Source organism: Python bivittatus, unplaced genomic scaffold, assembly GCF_059951505.1.
Source record: "Python bivittatus isolate LINGU-HERP-01145 unplaced genomic scaffold, Pbiv_v1 ctg000570_np1212, whole genome shotgun sequence".
Classification (NCBI taxonomy): domain Eukaryota; kingdom Metazoa; phylum Chordata; class Lepidosauria; order Squamata; family Pythonidae; genus Python; species Python bivittatus.
The window spans coordinates 15,884,966-15,906,654 of NW_028277097.1; the positions used below are offsets into that span (position 1 = coordinate 15,884,966).

At 39.7% G+C, this 21,689-nt stretch overlaps 1 protein-coding gene across 5 annotated transcripts in view; it reads left to right on the forward strand.

The window, feature by feature from the left end:
* Positions 1 to 21,689, forward strand: part of DYM (dymeclin) — a 203,318-nt gene that overhangs the window by 139,912 nt on the left and 41,717 nt on the right. For all 5 annotated transcript variants that reach the window (XM_088152700.1, XM_088152701.1, XM_088152699.1 and 2 more), the window contains one exon: positions 18,447 to 18,629. In XM_088152700.1, coding sequence (XP_088008826.1) covers positions 18,447 to 18,629 — 183 coding nt within the window. The remainder of the gene's footprint in view (positions 1 to 18,446; positions 18,630 to 21,689) is intronic.

The following is a 21,689-nucleotide window of genomic DNA, read 5'->3' on the forward strand; positions in this document are numbered from 1 at the left end:
ATTGGCTTTGAGCTGTGTTGGACTTTAACACTAATAATCTCCAGCTAGTTCTCTCAGACGTTCAGCCTCTACCTGTAGGGCACCTGACTATTGAAGGCTGAGCTAAGCTTATATACCAACAAGGTTAATCCTCCAACTGATGTCATTAAGCATTTCATTCAGATATAAACAGTAAAAATCCCAAATCTAGAAATGCTTCTTCTTCAGCCTCTAGTGAGTTTCAGTTTTCAGGTAAAGGTAGTCCTCACTTGATGACCACAATTGGGACCAGCAACTCCATTACTAAGCGATGCAGTCATTAAGTGAGACATCACGTGACCATGACGGGCTTACGACCTCACTTCCACCACAGTTGTTGAACAAAACATCACATGACCCAACAAATTACAATCTCACTTCCGCCATGATTGTTAAGCAAGATGTCATGTGACCACAACTTGCAATTTTACTGCTGGATTCTCCATTGATTCTGCTTGTCAAAACCCAGCTGTAAGCACACAAATGGCAGTCATGTTACCGTGGGACTCTGCAACAGTTGTAAACACCCACCAATTGCAAGTGCCCAAATTGTGATCAAGTGACCGCTGGAACGCTGCGATGGTTGTAAGTGTGAGGGCCGGTCGTAAAGTTACTTTTTCAGTGCAGTCATAAAATCGAATGGTTGTTAAGCAAGGATTACTTGTATACCTGTTTCAAAAGTATCCATTATGCACCTGGATTATAAAAGTCATTATTTCTACTTTGAGTCTCAGTGGATAGCACTGAGGAACCTGGCCTTGTCTTAGATAGTCATTAAACTGGGTTGAGCGTAGATAGGAGACTTCTGTAGAATACTTGGCTGTAAGCTAAATTGGGAAAAAAAAAACCCCGAAAAAAGAACATTGTGGAAGAGTGCAGTCTTAAACCACTTTCATATTGTTGCCAAGAAGATTACACCGTTCTATCCATGCAGACCTTAGGAACCAAGCTGGACTCAAATGAAACTCATTGTATCCCATCCCAAGTAACATTAAGATGCATGTTCCTTAGAGCATATAGGAACTTTGCAGTTTGTTCCAGAAGATGAAAAGACATGTGCCTATATCTGTCAAAATACAGCCAGCCTCTTCAACCCTGAAGTCTAATCCCTACAAGGCGGTTTCAGTATTACGTAAAGTTTAAAGAATGTATCCAGTTCCCTGAGTAAAGTGGATTAAGTTAAGTATATGAACCAAGTTAAAGTAACCTCTTTGAGAGTCCAGTTGTGATACATCTGTGAACATGGTTGATTTCCCTTCTTTTTTCTTTTTCCTTAGAACATCCTTAGACCGAACATTTGTTTACCCACAATGCAGATTTGATTGTATGGCATGGAAATGTCAGGAGCGTTTAGTATCCTTCCCTGGAATCAGAACTCCAAAATCATTTCAGATAGGTAGTTGCTGGGTGAGATGCCTTCCTCTTTTTCCAGCTAATACTCCATCAAGAGCTGATGAAAGCCCCCTTCCCCAGTTTAGATTCATCTTAGATTTGCCTATGGTAAATAAAAAGCAGCTGCACATTTCAGCATCTAACTCTTGAAAAACCTTAAATCCCTCAAGCATCATCTGGAAATAATATAGCTGGTAAAACAAAGCTAAGAAGAAAAAGCAATGTTTGTTTTATGTGGGATGAATGACTTTAGTTGGGGTCCTTCTAATTTGGCCATTAGAAGGGTTATTAAAAAGGAGTATTACAAAGGTGGTTTCCAGAAAAAGATTGTTTTTGTTCTATCTTGTTATTATATTTGATTATAGCCAAAGCAGTAAGTACTTTATAAATAGCCCTTCATTTCATTCCCCCAGCAGAGAAGCAAAAGACCAGTAATCTTACTGTCTTTATGCATTGGTAGATGCTAAATTGTTCCCTTATATTACTTTAGTTCCTTAAAGCAAATTGTATTTTAGAAGTCATATTTAATTTCCCCTTACATGTTTTGGCATATGCATCATATTGCTGAATGATAGCACAACTTCATTAGCTGTCTTTTAAATGATCTAAAAGTTTAAAAGTTTTAGGGCAAACATTATACCTTTTGAGGGAGCCATATGATTTTAAGTATATGTAGATTCTAGACAGTATGTTGCAAATATTTGTCTGGGATTACTGAAGAGAGAGCTGTAGGCTCACTATCTTCAATAAGTCCTGTTGAGGACTGTGGGATGCATGAGTAAATCTGAATGCAACTGGAGTGTTAAAATGCCAATAACATTAACATTTTTTCAAGAGAATTTGTTGGTGGGAGGTAGCCATACCTTTCAAGAGCCCTTCATCACCAGTGGCCCAGGAATAATGGGCAATATTCAGATGCTGTGGGGATGGCCATTCCCCCCTCCTCCTCCTCATCTTTTGGACAGAGAATATAATCATTGAGCTGGTCAGAGGTAGAATGGATAGGGAGAAGGTTGTTTCTGGTGTATCTAACTCTATAGCTGGAAAAGAGGCTCCAAGAGATATGTAGGAAACTAGAAGCTAATGCACTTCCAGAGCATCTCAAGCATGCAGTAGATATGTGGTTATGATCAAGATTTCAGCTGTGAAATAAAGGAGAGGAATTCAGCTCCCTGGTCTCTGTTCTTTGTATCTGTTGAGATACATATTATAGCTGCTTTGTCTAAATTTACTCAAGATGAGCTGAGACTATCCACATATAACAATTTGAGATGGTGGTTTTGGTCAGCAAGACACTATTTATTCACTAAAAATGAAACTAGAACAATGTACTCATTTTCTCATCATCCACCAGTTATTCCAGTAGCTTTAAATGTCCACTTGTGGTTGAGGGGAAAATGTTTTAGAGATAGTGTTTCTAACAGTTTATTTGTAAGGAAGATGCATGAGCTGAGTGAGTTAATGCCTGAGATCTGCATCTGATTTTTAACCAGATTTTTAATTGAATGATGATAGAGTTAAGACAATATAAGAGAGGCCTTCTTTAGATACTGCCTTGCAAGATATATGTTTTGTGTCTCCCAGGTACATGGATTGGGCAGATGCTCATCAACAATTATAATTATAATATACACAACAGTACATAGAACAACACATAATAGACATACTTTCAGTACCAAAAGAAAAGATAAAATGTCACAGCATGTGTATCATCTTTTGGGGCAACCTTGATTTTGAATGAGTGGGGAAAATAAAGCTTATATTTCAACTTAGAACAATCCATTAAGCAAGATGAATCCAATCCTCATCCTGCACAGTGTGCTTCATCATCTTAGCATTCACAAAAAAAGAGGAAAAGTAAGATAATATAACCAGAAACACAAATGTCCAAGCCTGTATAGGGCCTGGTTCCAACTTTCCTACTCACACTATCTGTAGGGTCTTCCTCCTTATCTTTTTCCCACCATTTTGCTGGATTGAGGAGGAAGAACAGAAACACCACATTGTTTTACAGCAATTGCACAAAATTTCCCACACAATAACTTTTCTACATATTCGGTGTGCACCTGGCCATACTAGCCTGCATAGGCATGACATGACCGTGCAAATAGCTACCATGTACACTTGCTGGCCTTCCTACAGCTCATGGTTGTAGTTGCCATACTATTCCAAGCAGTGTTACTGTGTCATAGCTAGGTCTTGCTTCATGTGGTTTCCTATCACTTTGTGGGGGGACAGGGTGCAGAGGAGAGTGGGGCGCAGAAGCATCGCACGCTATTTGGAGAATGGTGTGAGCGGCCTTGGGAACAAGGCCTGGCACAGCCAGCAGCTGCCTCCTATAGGGCCAGGCCAGGCATGCCTCGTCATCAGTGTGAGGAAGATGGCTAGGACTGTTCTGTGGCACTGGGGTGGCTGGTCACAGCACAGGGTTATGGCCATAGCAGCACCCCCATGGTCATGTGATCAAAAATCGCGGGCTTGTAGCCTGTCCACACTTACAACTGCAGGGACCCTTCAACTCCCCCCACCCACCTGTCTTCCCCCATCTCTGCCCTTTTGGCTGCCCATACAGCGGCACTCGGCAGTGGTGATGCTGGGATTGAAGTAGAGGCCTGGAGGCAGTGGTGGCTGACTGAGACTGCTGAAAGCCCCAGGCCTCTACTTCAGCCCCAGTGCTGCCCCAGAGTGCCACTGCACAGGGTGGCCAAAAGGGTAGAGATGGGGGGAGATAGGCGGGTGAGGGGAGTTGAAGGATTCCTACAGTCGTAAGTGCGGGCAGGCTGCAAGTGCCGAATTTTGATCACATGACTGTGGGGGTGCTGTTTTGGCCATAACTTTGGGGACCGGGCATAAGTACCATTTGTTCAGCACTGCCATAACTTCGAATAGTGGCTGAATGAATGGTCAATAAGCAAGGACTACCTGTAGTCATGGCTTTGACTTATTCCTCCAGTCCCTGTATTCAGTCTGTAGTCAAGCTGTGTCACATATCACAGCCAAGACAGGTCATATTATAAAAATAAAGTACTGTCCATGCTTAGACAGAGAGGCCTTAGATCTTAGAGAGGCCCATGCCTTTTTCCTTTCTGCGATTAGGCACTCAATGCCACCCTGTTTCTGACTCTGTCCTGAAGACCACTCTCTGAACCAGAGTCATGTCCTCACCATCCGCAAGAACAATTTCATCTTCATTTAGAGAGCCGGAGGATAGGGAGACAATGAGTTTTGTCAGGCTTCACACCAAGCATGGCTGTAAATCACAACTCTCTAGACACTTAACCCCTTACTCAGGACTTGGCTTATTTGGCAGAAGGCTCACAGGAAGGACCCAGTGTGATTAGTGTCTTCATTACAGACAAAAATGAAGTCATACACACACCAAAGTTTTGTCCACTGCAGTATGCGGAAATCAAAATCCTATATATGTCGAAGTTCCAGAGTTTAAATTCTGGGCCTTGGATGGTATCTCATCTGTACTGGCATACGGGTTCTTTCTAGCCTAGAAATCCCTGGCTCCTATCTCACCAGCTTCATTCCTTATACCTTGCACAAGGAGGCATCCTGGACAGGTTGGTGTGCTGAGGATTAGGCTGGCGTTTGAGCAGCCTTGTTTGGGTCATCAGGGTCAACCAGAGCCAGCTGTTCTCATATGGAGGTTGGGAAATTCCTGCATTTAAGGATATCCCTCAGCACAGTTCACTAGAACAATACTCCGTGATAGTCCTGTCTTTTGTGCTTTGTGTTTTGCTTCAAGCTGTGAAAGCCTCTATGGAGACCTTGACCCTCGCCAAGAACAGACAGTGCTAACTGCTGTGAATTTTGATTACCAGTAAAACTATTTAATTTGAACTTGGACATTAATAAGGCTACAACTTTAACAGTAATAAGTAATGCTGCTGTCTTACAACCTTGAACTGCTTGCTATCGGACTGTTTCTTGAATGGCCAGAAGCTCTTCCTATAATAAGAGTTTGAGCTCTTGTTGTTTATCACTTGTGCTCTGAGCAATAATACATAAGCAACGAAGGCCGTGAACTCTGAATCCATGTTATTCTGGATGAGGTTGGACTCTTCCAGGAGCAGATCCAGGATCTGTGGATTCTCCTGAACTTGCAGATCCTGTTGGAAGAGCAGGTGGAGGCCATGGGCAGGAGAACCTTTGGTCAGATACTATTGGTATAGTATGTGGCAGTTCTTCAAGTAGGATGCCCTGGTAACAATCACCTCACCTCTTCTAACACTTGAACTACTGCCTTTGAAAGCTATCCAGAAGCTACAGTTGATACGGAATGTGCTGACAAGATATCTAAGTCGCCAATGGAGGTGAATATGTGTGGCTCAGGGTTGAACTGTGGAGTCCTTGGGGTTCTCTGAGCTTGGTTCTTTCCCTGCAAACGTTTCATTACCCGGCTAGGTAACATCTTCAGTACTGGAATGGGATGGGATTTGTTCTCTGTTTATATACTCTTGCATGCCCTGCCAGTGCAAGTTCAGAGAACCCCAAGGACTTCACAGATCTAAGTCAGTTAAGCAGAGCAACACCTCTTCTTTGATTACTGTACTGGTTATTGTAGGTTTTCCAGGTACAATTCAAGGTTCTAGTCATCATCTGTAAAGCTCTTTTGGGCCTGGGGCCTGGTTACTTTTGAGATTGTGTTCTCCAAGTTAAGTCTGTGCATCCTTGAGTCAGAAGGCTTGCTACGAATTCTTACTCCCTATGAGGCTAAAGGACCAGAAAGCAGGCTGCCTCTGTGGCTGCCCCATTCTTAGGAAACAAGGTGCCCCACAAGGTAGGGATGACTTCTCCTTGTTAACATTCAGGAAATAAATATTATTTTCTTTGGCTGGATGGATATTCTAGTTTTTCATTGAATAGATCCCAGTACAGTTTTTTTCATTGTGTTGCATTGAACAACTCAGTGTTCTGGATTTTCTTTTCCAACCCTCATAGGATTCTTTTTAAAGTTCTCCTAATCAAGTTTGCCATACTTGTCATGCTTGTCTTTCTTGATTTGCAATTGTCATATGAACAGTCCATTATCCAGAGAATATAGACTATAATCCCCAAAACACAATCTGTCCTGTATACACTGTTTCCAAAGCTAATTATTCACCTGCAGTATTCAAATACCATCTGAACCCCCAGGTTCTTCAGCTTTCTTTTCAGAGCTTCCGAGTCTCTGGTGATATGGTTGTAGCTGCTCTTAGCAATATTGTTTGTCCCTACATGGATGGTCAGGCTGTCTGTTACTGCATGTTATGAGCCTTGCTGTTCCATTGTATCTTATATTTGTTCTTGGGAGATAGCATCCTGCATAAGCCTCAAGGTCAGGGCATCACATATCTGTTCCTCAGCGACTACTATGATTCTCCTCTTCGTTGTCTTGTAGGTTACAGTTGCATCCCTACTCCATCTGTTTTGTCTTTTGTTCCCTGTTTAAAAATAAGATTTATTAGGGATCTCTTCCTTGAACTTCCTTTCCAAGTTCTACTGTCAATTAGGTCTCCTTTCTTTTGGGTTTTCTGACTTAGTAAGCTTGCTTTTTGAAACTGCCTTCCTTATATTCCTTCTGCAACAGCCTCTGCTTACACAGCAGAAAACAATCATTCAGTCTCCCACAGTAGACAATCAGTAATTTTCAAGAGTGCATATCTTGTAATCAGCAGTTATTCAGGAGATCACTATTTCATCCCACACAGCTGAGCACCATTCAGAACATATAGCTCCTATGGTCATTCTTTTCTTTGCCTTTTCTGCCTGTTGAATGAATTCTGCATTCTGGATTCCAGAAACTTCTAGATTTGTGTTAATGTTCTGTTTGCTTGTTCAGTGAGTTCAATATATTTTATGCAATATATGCATAATAATAAATGCCCTGGTGCAATTTGTTAAATATTTAGAACCTCATGAAAAAAATAATTTAAAAATATCACAGACTTGTATTCTTTCTGCTACCTTTTCTTTTGCATTAGTATAAAAGAGAGGACCTTGTCATAGCTATGTATTACAATTCAGGCTATATGAACTGTATTTTTTAATGGGGCAGCCTGTCAAGCCCTCTGAGGCTGGCAAACTCAGGAAAAAAGAAACACTTTGATTTCTGGAATGATCTTTATTGCTAGTAGGTTAATGAAACAGAATCTTGAATACCTACCGAATCAGTTCTCCAAATCAACTTATGTCTACCTTAATTAAAACAGACTTACTCCCAGTCTCTTTCTCACACTTCCCCCCACCCCTGGACTAAGGAATCTTTTCTATAAGAGTCCTAATCCCTCTCTGTGTCCCCAGAATCTGCTAGACATTCCATCATACTGTACAGGCCTACAAGAAAAGTATTTTTTGAAATGGTGCTTGCTTGTAGGAAAGTTCGTTTTTCAGATAACCTAATGTCTAACATTGATATGACTTTGTTGAATAGCTAAAAGCACTCTAGAATGCAAAGGCACTTGTTTTTGTCTCTAAACTGAATCTGGGAATGCAGAGGATGTGGTACATTGAGGAGTAACAGACTCTTCTCAGTGGTCCATGCTCATCTGGCTGGTCAGCAAACTCAACAAAGGCCAAGAGGTGGACTTCCTGGGCAAAATGAGGTGGCTGCCAGCAGTTGGTTGAATTTGGATATAATTAAAAGGCAGGACATTGACATTTTTATTGCTTATTTTCTCCTATGGAAAAAGGTTTTCAGTCTCAGATTCAAAAATTCCTCCATCAAATTTCTGCAGCTCAAAAAGTTGTTCTTGAGCAGGATAACATGTTGAGCAGCCTTGCTTCTATAGTTTTCCACCCCCTGCTTTAACAAGCTTGAGAGAATAAAAATATGTCTTTTTATGTTTTTTGACTAATGGCAACAATCCGTATGGCCTAAATGCTTCACAGAAACCTAGAATATATTGGGGGGATAGGGGAAAGGAGAAGGTTAATTTCCAAGCGACTGCTGCTTCTGTAGATAGTACTTTTTTATGTTGTATTTCTGAAGAAACTAGGTTGACTTGAAACCCCAGTTGCCTCAGGCAAAACTCTAAGCTGGTTGCTGGTAATTTTTGCTTTTCCTCACATTAGGAGAGGGGAAAAAGAAACACAATTTGGCCATGTTTGCCAACACACCCTCAGCCTGGGGAAAATAAAGAAGTCCTCAGGACTGTGAATTTTTCCAGTTCCCACACTGTTCTTTCAGCTTGTTTGTTTATCCGAATCACAGGGGAACTCCTGTTACACTGCTCTGGGGTTCAAAAAATATTTAGTTTTTCTTGAAATATGACTTATATTGTCGTTTTTATTATTATTGCTGTGGTTATTGTTTGCATTGTACTTTGTTTGTTTGTTTGTTTGTTTGTTCTGACTTTTTCATGTTATAGCCTGTAAATAAAAACTCTCCAGAAATCTTAGCCTGGAGTTCTGCTTTTAACTTGGGATCTAGCAATCATCCCAGACTGAGAGGATTTCTTTTGATGATAATTAAGTGGCTCCAAAGTGGATCTGCAGAAGAGAGTGTGGTGGTTTTGTCTCTCATGCATGGAAACTACACACTTGACTCTGTCACCTTTGAAAGCACATATGCAAAGGTAGGGCAATATAGCTTCCAGGCTGGTTCTCATTACAGCGTCTTAAAGTGTTTAATTTGCAAAAAATCAATGCTTCTCTTCCTGGTGCAGAAAATATTCTCATACTCACTTGAAGGAAAGATAAGACAGACAGACAGACAGGAAGGAAGGAAGGAAGGAAGGAAGGAAGGAAGGAAGGAAGGAAGGAAGGAAGGAAGGAAGGAAGGAAGGAAGGAAGGAAGGAAGGAAATAAATTCCAATAGAAGAGAATATGTGTGGCTCAGGGTTGAACTGTGAATGCTATCTGAACTTGGTTGTTTGATTGCAGATGTTGCAATACACAACTAGGTAACATCAGTGAGAGTAAGTGTGAGCAAACCCCACACTTACTCGCACTGATGATGTTACCCAGTTGAGTATTGAAAAGTCTGAAAGCAAACAGTCAAGCTTAGAGAGCACCAAGGACTGCACAGGACAGATATTGTCTGTTTGTCTATCTTACAAATAGAAATTCTGTGCAGTTCCCAACTTCTTCATCTTGTCAAACTAGGGTTGCCAAATCTAGCTGAAACTCATCCTGGATATTCCTCCCCCTCCATAAATGTGTTACACTTGTGTAGGTATGTGCATGTATGCATGGCCACACTCCAAAGAAGTATGCTGCCAAGACAGGAAAAAAGTAAGAATTCAGTTAAAACCTACTGACTAAAATGAGTTGTCTATAAAGTCAGGTAACCCTTTTTTAAATTAATTGGTTACTCAAGGAAATAAGTACACATTGTCTTTATCTCTGAAATAGCAGAAATATCAAGAAAGGAGAAAAGATGGAGAGGGGATGATGGGGATGGGAAGTAGGCATCTCCCAAGCGCAGCTAATCTTCAAAGGAATTTATGCTTTTGGGCAGCAATTTTGTGGTCACTTGCACCACCTTACTATTCTGTTGTTTTCAGCAGCTTCATCTGTTTTTATCAATGGAAGTAGGAGTATCCCCTCAATTCACAGGTAGAATTGAGGAAGAGGAATAATTCTAGCCAGTAACAAATTTGTGACCTTGCTTTTTACAGACTACTGGAAATCATACTAAAAGAGTTTAAGCCTTAAAGACCAGCAGTATGTTGTACCACCAGGTATTCCACATTCCCAGGCAGGCACAAGAAGGTTAGATAAGTAGATTTATTGCAGAGAATTAGGAAGCCGTGGATACAAGATGTTCTGTGACTAACAGCACCCAGGAATACTGCCCCACGTATATTTTCATCCCAGAGTTTAAATACTAGCACTCTTCTTCCTATCTATTGAGTCCTAGACGTTTTCTACCATCTGTTGCTTGTTTACAAAATAGATTTTTCTGAGATGAAAATAAAAAATTCCCACCTCACTATTTCAAACCTTATTCATAATAAGAAGGTTTTACCCTTAAGAGGAGACAATAATGTAAATAACCTAGAAAGATATTAGTCTCCCCTTCACTGGATGTGTTCCGTTGGAGGCCAGACAGCCATCTGTCAAGAATGATTTAATTTGGATTCCTGCCCTGAGCAAGGTTTGGACTCGGTGACCTAAATACTCCTTTCCAACTCAGGAATTCTATGATTCTTACTACATATTACTCTCACAAAAGCTTGCATTCTGGCATAAATGTGATCTTTACAAGTTAGATGTGACAATACCAGGCCCATGTATTTTAGTGTGGTTTAGATCGATACTATAGAAAGTAAAAAGAAAAGACCTTGATGCTGAGAAAGATGGAAGGCAAAAGGAGAAGGGGACAGCAGAGGATGAGATGGTTAGATAGCCTCACTGAAGCAATGAGCATGAGACTGAGCAAACTCAGGGAGGCAGTGAAGGACAGGAAAGCCTGGCGCGATATGGTTCATGGGGTCACGAAGAGTCGGACACGACTTAACGATTGAACAGCAACAACAACAACATAGAAAGTATGAACTATGGTCCCATCAGTTTAGACAGATAATCAGCATCAGAAGCTTAGTAGAATTGATGGATTCTTCCAATTCTTATTGAGTTCACTGATATTTTTTTCTGTAGCAGCGAACACAGTTATACAGTTTCCCAAGTGGCCTTTGGAATGAGTTCTTATATCCTTCCTTCAGGATTTTTATTTTTTACTTTTTGGTGTATCCCTTTGCAGTCTTTGCTCCCAGTCTATGAGACAGGAAGCTGAATAGCGTCACAAATGTTTATGTTTATCAGAATCTGCACTGGATTCTTATCCAGCATCAAACAGAATAAACTTTAAAAATAATAGGGAATGTCACAAACAACACTTAATTTAAAACAATGGTATGTGACTGCTATCAGAGTTCACCGAAGCCATCGTATCTTTTCCTTCCTGTTTGTACCTTGTGCCTTTAGGGACAAAGGATAATGAGTATGTGAAAGAAGAGCTCCTGAATTTATTGTCTCTGTGTGAATAATAAATACAACACATCATAGTGAAATACGTTAAATTGTTATTAATGTCTTCAATAGGTTCTACACGTAAAAGATAGTTAAACAGTCAGTTCTGCACCTTCAGTTAATACATCAAATCAATCTTTATTATGGACATAGACCAGCATAATTATTATATCTTATTCCTGGTGATTATTTTAAACATTCTTCTTAATATAATCATTTCAGTAGATGCAGTTGTATTTGCTTCATGTTGCATTCCTGAGTTATTATCTGATGTTACTCTAATTGTGACTTGGTTTGTAAGAAAAAAAATGACATAGTTTCAAGCTGAAAGGAAAGGCTACTAAAATGCCTTGGGCTGAGGTCCCACTTCTGTGCAATTTGTTCTAAAACAACTGATATGCACTGTGAGCCAGGATCTCTGGTAGACCACTTCTTTCAAGGGTTCTCCAGTAAGAAGTACTTTGGATGGGCCACCACCACTGGCCTGAATCTTTTGGCACACCCTGGCCTGTTCAGCCAGGAAATTCTTAGCCCTCTTACCAAGAACTTCTCCCTTCAGCCCAGCCCTTGGAACAACAGCAAGGAAGGCACTTCGGATCTTCCTGCTCAAGGCTAGAAAACAGAATTTGCCAAGCCTTGTGCTGTTCCTGAAGCCCAAGCGATAGCTGGATAATGATGAGAGTTTCCATAAGAGGAAGGTTAAACCCATGGGGCCAAATCTTGAGATATCAAAAGAGTTTATTAAGAAAAGGGAAATATAGGAAAACCAAGGGAAGGCAACAGTCCCATGCATGGAGTTAGAATTAAAATCAATATAGTTGGGGTTCAGTGCAGGTTCTGAATTCATTGTAAAGGATGATGTGAACGAAACCATCAGGCAACCCTGCTTCTTGTTTCTTGCCCCTGCCTGTCCTCATATTTCAGAGAAGCCACCTCTTTGAGAGACTGACTGTTGCTTTTCCCAGTTAAGGAAAATATTCCATAAAATCCTCTGCAGGCTAAATCCAACTTCCTAATCACCCTGTGATGGAATGATAACTAGTTTTCGTTGCAGGTAGCTGTGTGATTGCATGAAAAGAATTATATGGGAGAGAATTGGGGGGAAATAAAAGATGAATTCTCTGTACAGTATTTAGGCCTCTTACTATAGGGTCAGTTTATCAGATGCCACTGTTACCCGTGAACCACAGTTGTGCCATTATCAGAACAGTCAAGGAGTGTCATGCCAACTAAACTTACATTGATGTAGAACATTCAGTCATTTATCCATATTTCTATCTTTTATATTTCTCAATAAAGACATATGTACTTGTAGTCCCAAAAAATCATTGGCCACAGTTCAGTGTACAATTTAGTCTGTATATTGATATAACAAGTCTGATGTTTTACAGTGTAGCCTGTTACATCTCTCTTCAAAAGTATATCCAAGTCCTGTAGGCTTACCCCTTGCTGAGGTTTAGAGTTGCAGCCCAAATCTACACAGAATTATTGCCACTCAATTCAGTGGCAATGAACAGTGAATTAACTTTAACACCTACTGTATATTTAAGATTTGAAGCTGATGATTAAAGCTTTTCAGTATAGCCTAGATTTTGTTGTTTCGTTCCTTTACGTAATTCATAGTATTGCCTTTCTCTTGCTTGATTTTCTAATGTAGCACAAGTAATTAACCTGTTCATAGAGTATTTGTGGCTTCCTCTTTTAGCAGAAAAAAAAAGTGTTCCTGTAATCTTATTAGAATGAATCAAGGCAATTGACAACATTCAAGGATCTGGTATTCCTAATTGCTAGAAATGTACAGTATAATGAAGAATTAATAATGAATCATACACATACATGGACATCTCAAAATGCCACAGAATTCTTAAGGCTGCAGAATTAAATATTTACAGCTGCAGATCTAAGTAGGGTTTACCCTTGAGTAGACATGCATGAGGTTAGTTTCCTAAACTCTGCATTTGTTTTCTTCCTTCTGATTTATGTAATTTTCTACTTCATTAATGTTTATAGCAATCTTTCCCAACCATTCCAAATATTTTGAGTACAAACCTATCTTCTCCAGCCAACAGAGATGACTTTATGGTATCTGAGGAGGAATGTTAAACTTGGTAATCCATTTCTGATCTTTTAAAAATGCTTAACTTTGGCCATCAGACACATTAAACATGCATCCTGCCCCATCCAGTTACTGCCGCAAGCCAATCTCTGCTTCCCAAAAATGCCATTTCATATTTTTCCATTCCTACTTATCTCCTAAAAATGTTTTCCTCTGGTAGTTTAGTTTTTTGAGTGGTTGAAAATGGACATTGCTTACATAGTAAATTCCAACAAATAAATCATTTCTTTCCTGCAATATTAATCTCTGTTAACATACATTTACATCCCGCCCAGCTCCAAAGATTCCAAGCAGTTTAAAGTAGGATCAAGGGAATATGTGTGTGTGCGCCAACCCAATAAAAATGGCAACCTAAACATCATACAATCATAACAATACTAAAAATCAGTCATCAAATGCCTACTGAAACAAAACCATTTTCACAACTGTAGAAAGTAAATAAAAAGGATGCCTGGCATATCTCCAAGGGCAAAGGGTTCCACCGTGAGGGAGTCATTACAGAGGACTGTAGAGACAGGATTCTAAGCTTCACTTCCCAGCTTGCACGCGTGGGCCAGGCAGATTCCACCTACAGAAGAAAGCCCCTAAGCCAGAGGTTTCCATTTTTCCAGTTCATGGCGCACTTAGGGTCTCAATAATTTTTTCACAACACCCCCAGTTCCCAAACTGCGTGCCCCAGGGCACCACAGCACACAGTTTGGGAACCGTGGGCTTAACAGAAGAAATAAACTCACAGGAGCACCCCGGGACATCGTAAATGTTCAAGAGAAACACAGTAATACTAGGCTTGTAGTTTCCGTGGTGCACAGTTTGGGAACCATGGGCCTAAAATGCTTATATATAGAATATTTGCAGTATTTGCAGTGCTCCTTTGCTCCACCTGAAATTGTTCTGGCCTTCTGTATGCATCTTTTTAATCTCCTAAAAGGCTCAAAACAAATGCTGTCAAATCTGAATGGTGGTCTGAAAACAGTCCATGTTCATTGCCATGATTACCACCATCATACCTATTACCTAGTTCACGTTCCATGTTGAGCTTAGGTAGACACGTGTTCATAAGCTGTAATCCCACATTTCAAGGCCCCTTCAGAATTCTACTTCCACCAGATTAATTTTACAATGCTTACCAAAGAGAGGTGGGGGGACCCAATTTCCCAGGAATGAACTTCAGGCAGTAAACATCAGGAATTCATTCTCCCTCTCATCGTTCTCACAGTTTTTTATCTAGAAAATTGGGCATATTCATTTATCTGTGTTTCTCCCATTTTAGTCTTATGTCTTCCACGTGCTTTCCTTCATGGGAAATATAGTCCTCATGCAGAGGAAGACTCATTGTCAAAATTCTCACTTTCCCTAAATTACTTGTGCATTGAAAGATTAGTCCATGAACTCAGGCCTGCTACTGAATACCAGTTGCTGGAAAGCCCCAGCAGGAGAAGGTTGCTGTCATTCCTTGCCTGCAGGCTTCCAAGAAGGAGATAGTTGGTCACTGTGGGGAACCATCATATTGCAATAAATAAACATTTGGTTTGAACTAGTTGGGCTCCTATTAGTTTTTAAGATAAATTACCTTAATATAGTTCCTCTAACATAGTAGCATATCAGGACTCTCCCTGGATATTTATGCTTACTTAGTTGATCCAAGTATTGTAGTGGAGAGAATGAATCTTTGCTTTATATTTCTTCCTTTATAAAATCCTGCCTTTCTATTGCAATACAATCCCAAACTGGATTTAAAGGTATAAAATTTAAAGGCATCCACACTTGGCGTTGGGATCATCACAAAAGATTCCATTCTTGTTCAAATTAATCCTTAGGTTAGCTCTGAAGGGATAATTGTTCGTCTAATATATTTTGTTTATCCCGAAATAGCATAACATTGTCTGGAAACAGTACGTGTGAATAAATTTAGGTACCCATGGACACCACTGCAGAAGTCTTACCACTGAAAAGTTGCCCATGAAGATAGATTGCACATTAAATTTAAAATGCAGTACATTTGCACATTTCCTTTTTTTTTACTTTTCTTCCACCATGTCAGTTTTACTGAAAGTTTTACCTTTTTTTTTTTTTTTTGCTGAAAATGCAGAAAATTAAAGCAGTCCTTTTGAAAACTTCCTAGAACGATGACAAACAAGATGCATATGTTTTTCCCGTAATAAAGCAAACTATCTGGTACTTTCTAATTAAGCCAAGTTTTGTTTTGTTTGGTAAAGACGTATCAGTGCTTGGCTGTAATAATTGGCTGGGTGAAGGTATAGATATTGAGATCTGATCCAAACAACATGAAAAATGCTCCTGGTTAGGAAACAGATTCGGGAACAGGATTGCAACCTGTTTTGAATGGGATAATATTCCCCTTGAAGGACCAGATCTGCAGTCTGAGAGCACTTCTAGATTCAGCTTTGCATGCGGAAACTCAAACGGTAGATCCAGCATTGCCCAGATTACATTGGTGCCCTGACCATGTTGGTCAAAGTCACTCTTGGCCCAGCTTACACGTGGGTTAGTAACAAACATCTGGGGATTGGATTACGGCAACACACTGTACCTGATTTTATTTCTAGGACTAAGTGATTTCATATATAAGACTCTAGTAGATTCCGCTTACCTTGGAGGTCCTTTATACGAGTTACTCAATAATCTATGAGTTTGCTCTGTTTATGAAGTGGATATCAGATCCTCAACTTTAGACAACCTGCCTTAGCTTCCCTTTTAGGAAAGGGTTTCGCACCTTCCTTCATATGTTCTAGAGAACTTAGTCTCTTTTGCAAACAACTTGCTTGATATTTTAGAATTTGTCACCAAAATCAGGGAGGGCTGACACGTAAACACATTCAAAGAACATTTGAATAGTTATCTGGACTATTGTAATGATTTCATAATTAGAAGCCAATACTCCTTTTGCAAGAGGAGTATTCACAATTGTTTCAGAAGCCTAAACTATGAGGTTCAGAAATCCCAATCTAATAATATATCTTTTCACATGGAAGGATAATTACTAAAACCTTCCTTATTTAAGCTTGTGTCTTGATGAGAAAGCCTAATTCCATACTTCAGTTGTTTTGCAGCTGGGGACAAAAGTTACTGCACAGGAAAATAGAACATTTTTAGTAATGGTGAAATGTTTTTATAATGTTGTTTATATCTGCCCTAATGCCATGTCTATACTCAGAGATGCCTCAGCTTTGTACTGACAGTTTAAGACAATGAAGAACAGTGTTCTACTCTCTGTTGACAGTATTTCACCATTCATATATACATTCTGTCCTTGACTTTCTGCTTGTTATCCATCCTGTTCCTTCCCATTTCCAAAGATCCAGAAGTAAACTATTAGCCTTCTACTGTCTAGCTGAAGAAGGGGAGTAAATTAGCTCCATTTCTCCTCGAACACCCTGCTGCATTTCTACATTGGGGGTGGAAGACAGAGTTACTCTGCTAACATCCCACTCATTTCCTTCTGCAGAGTGGGGGTAAAACTCCCAACTCGTCTCTATAGCCTAACTCTTTTGCACACAATTCCTTCTACTGCCAAGGATATTATTAAATGCAACGGTCAGTTATTCTACTGATCAGTTTGGAAGGCTTGTCCTCAGAGATTTATGGAATCCAACAGATTCCTGAACATGACAGGAATCCACCTTCAGGTAGAGCTGCTGCTTCTGTTGAGGAAGGGTCATTTGAGGTAACTAGATGTTAGTAGTGAACAGAACTCCATCTTTTGATGATTTCCAAAGAGGGAATTTCAGCTTATACATTTTTCCCCATTTTTAAAATTTTATTTATTTATTTATTTGGTGCCTTCACGTGTTGACTCTTGGCAACTGCCTGGACTAGTCCCTGCAGTTTTCTTGGGCCCAGGTTACCTGAGGAACCACCCTGTCCCAGTTACATTGACCCATCCCACCCAGTCTGGCAGGAAGAGCATGTTGCAGACCCCATTGGCTAGAAAATTTCAGCTGGCAGGGTCTAGGAGGAGAGCCTTTTCTGCCATTGGAATATCTTGCCCCCTGAGGTGAGATTGGCCCCCACCCTTTTGGCCTTCTGGAAGAGCCTTAGCCTGGCTCTGCTGACTAGTTTGGGGATCTGATGGGGACGCCTGACACTGGGGGTGGTTAGTGCCCTGAGGATTCTCTCTCCGCTTTTTAACTGCATTTATAGTCTTTTTAACTTTGTTTTGTGCTTTTAACTGTTTTTATGCTTTTTATGTGTGAGCTGCCTAGAATCACCTGTACAGTGAGATGGGCGGCATACAAGTTTGATTTATAAATAAATAAATAAATAAATAAATATTGATTGATTGATTGATTGATTGATTGATTTCAGAAGTGGTCTGCCATTGCCTGCTTCCTTTTTCCCCATTGCTACCATTACAATATCCTAAACTGCTCTTCACAAAACTGGGCACTTCTGGGCACAAAACTGGTTTATTCCTGGGCACATAAGGCGAGGGCCAGCTTATTTTTCCATAACAGTTTTATTACTTATTTAGTATTGAGCTTGCTGAATACTGTAAGGATCCCCATAATAGTTGGTATAAAATAATCAAATACAATTACATTGGGACTGCTTCTGGTGCCCTTAACGAGAAAACCCTGATAATCTTCCCAGAGCTGTAGAGTTTGATGGAATTCACATGTATTTCTTTGCAATTGCTGCATTTAAAGCTGTCCAAAAGGCCACATAATTGCTTCCATTTCTAAAAATAATAAAATAATCAGACACTCTATTGAATCTTTTGAGGTGGATGATTTATTTAAAGTGCCAGGCAAATTAATTTTGCTGAGAATCAAATATGGGAAATAAAGGTGTTATGTTCCATCAAGATTAGCTGGTCTGCTAAAAAGTTTTGTTAATTTGTTCTTAAATGATAACCTAGGAAAAAGTAATGAAGTATTCTAATATCTGTTGTATGCATATTAATATATGTTCTGACTAAAATCTTTGTTTCTTGTAGGCCCAGGACTTGAATGTGATTGAAGAAGTCATTCGAATGATGTTAGAAATAATCAACTCCTGCTTGACAAATTCCCTCCATCATAACCCCAATTTAGTGTATGCACTGCTCTATAAGCGGGATCTCTTTGAGCAATTTCGAACTCACCCCTCTTTCCAGGATATAATGCAGAACATAGACCTGGTATGTGCTTGTTATCCTCTGTGAAAATACTATTTACATCTTAAAATAGCTACTTTCATTTCATATAGATATAGATATATATTCACACAGACACACGTTCTTGGATTATAATTGTTGCAATGCCCAACTTCCTGATCCTGAGAGATCATCAAAAACCAGTTCTGGAGATTGTTCCCCCTTCATAAATGTGTGCGTGTGATATAGTTATACATTTGTGTGCCTATATGTATGTCTGTACCTGTCCGAAGCCACACTCCAAAAATACTGGAGCAAAGACAACAAAAAAATAAGAATTTAATACCTCACAGGGTGGTGGTTGTGGGGAAAATAGGAAGCAGGAGTATTAGTTAGGTATGTTTGCCACCTTGAGTTGGCCAAAATATATTAAAAAGATGGGATAAAATCTAATAATAATACAGCAACCATTTTTTCTGTACACAGACCCTTTTTAGAAAGAGAAACACAAATGCACAGACACGGTCCTCTTGTTCCTGCTAAACAAAAATAATCCAAAAAAATTGTGGGAATGGGGTGACTGGGAAGGAAAGGAATGAGAAGCAGAGAAGGGAACAAAATGGAATGAACGAACGAACGAACGAAGACATGGCAAGGGGAAGAGGTAATTGCATCTGGAAGAAAAGAAAAAAGTAGGAAAACTCAAAGAGTTACAGGTAGTCCTCAGGTAGTCTTAGACCAGAATTGCAGTCGTACAATGCAATGTCCTGATTGCCATTGTTGAGCAAATCCCACACTGTCACTAAGCATGATGTCACATCACCATTTGCGACCTTCTGCCGGCTTCCCCATTGACTTTGCTTGTGGGAAGCCAGCAGGGAGCATCGGAAATCATGAACGCTGTGACATCTTAATCGTGAACCAGGTGCCAAGCGCCTGGATCATGATCATGTAACCATGGGGACACTGTGACAGCCAAAACTCCGAGGACCGGTCGTAAGTACCACTCATTCAATGCCATCACAAGTACAAACTGTCGCTGAACAAACAGACGTAAACGAAGGGCTGCCTGTAAAATTAACCAGCAAGCAGTCTGTCCCAAGCAACAGCTAATCTCAAAGGCATGCTTTTCAACCACAGTTGACTCTCCTTGCATCTCCTTCCATTCTGTGGTTTTCAGTAGCTGCTTCTATTCTTATCAGTGATTGCGAAAACATTTTCTCCATTCTTCAGGGGTAGAGGGAGAGGAATAGTTCTATCCATATCAAGTATAATTTTGTGACATTGTTTTTTTACTGACTAATGGAAACCACAATAAGAGGATTTTAACCCTTAAAGGCAGACAATAATTTAAATAACCAAAATTGATGGTGGACTTCCCTTCACTGGGTGTGTTCAAATGGAGGCTGACGGGGATGCTTTAATTTGGATTCCTGCACTGAGCTGGGGTTAGACTTAATGCCTTAAATAACCCCCTCCAGCTCTGCGATTATGATTGCAGAACAGCAGTTCATGAGCGCTGTCCGAAGATTAGAAAATAATGGAGGCTTTGCTTTTAGACTGACAAACTATTAAACCTGATGCAAGCAGAAAGAAAAAGAGAGAAATATGCAAATTCAGACATCAGTTGCTCTGTAGTGGCCATTACCCAGAACAGAATGTCAATAAGATTCTCTCCAATCTATAATCCCTAAAATGAGTTTTACTGGACTGAATATCATTGGGACTATAGAACTACCATTATTTCCAGGGATCGAGTGGTAGCCTGGGGAAAGGATTAAAAAGTTTTCATTATTATGGTACTATTTGGGTTCAAGATTATGTAATCTGTAAAATTAACCTCTCAGAGAAGCCAGAAATATCTCTACTGGAAGTGAGGGCAATGGAATTTGCTAGCCATTCAACAGGCCTCTTCACTTGCCATCTTTCGTAAGCTTTCCAAGACCTCTGCGTTTAAGATGTTTCCACTAAGATAGTCCTTAGCTGTTGTGCTTGTTTCTAAATTTAGCTGTCCATCTACTAGATACTGTATAGCTATATTTTTATATTGTGCTTTTCATTCTACAAGAAGCTACCATTAGTATTTTTACAGAAGTGGTATATGATAGCTGCTACCATAGGAGAATTTAAATGCTTTTTATATTGTGATAAGCCTATTTTGGCAAAAGTACCTCCACATTTCCTTGCGGAGAAATAAGAAAAGACCAGATGTAGTTCATAGGGCTCCTGATTGCTTCAGCTTTATAGCAGGAGAGGATATTTCTTCATTCGTTGCTCTAATGATAATATGCTGCTTTATCCACTGAAGGGCACCTAAAGAAATGTATAAAAATGATCTAGACACACAGTTTTAAAATAAGTTAATAAAAAAATGCTTTATCAGTTCCTCCAGCCAAACTCTGTAGGAATATAATATTTGATTACAAGCATAGTTGTTAACATCAGTTTATTGGAACAAATAAATCCATGCTTATTTATTCAGTAAGCTCAGAGGAGTTATGACAGACAAAAAAGTCTTAACACTCTCAGAAAGCTAATCTACAAGTATAACAATGACTGGAAAATGTTGGAAATCAGATTCCACTAAATTCCAATAAATGTTGGAAATCAGAATTTATTAACAAATTCCTGGCAAAGATGTTTCAATAATGCAGTTTGTCAGTTGTCATTATTTGATCAACTGAATTTATGATTTTTTTTTTCTGAAAAGCTGTTCAACAGTGTTTTCATATGTATTTGTTTAAAATAGTTTCTCCGAGCTTTTCATCAAGTGTTCAGCATGGGAGGTTTACATCAAAATAAAAGTTGTTATATTAAAACCAGCATAAGGACAGTATTACAATCCAGAATAACAGGAAAACAAAAGAATAAGTAACAACATTAGCTATTCTTGCCAGGCCCCCCAAAGTCCTGTGAAAAAATAGAATTTTGACTTGCTACCTAAAACCCATCAACAGGGAAGCCCACCAAGTCACCTTCCAAAGGGAGTTTAATAAACCTGTACCACAACTGGGAAGGTCCTCTCCTGTGTAGCTACCAACTGTGCCTCAGATGATGGGAAACATGAAATGAAATTAGGGTTGAAGGTTGTTTAGATATGTTGGA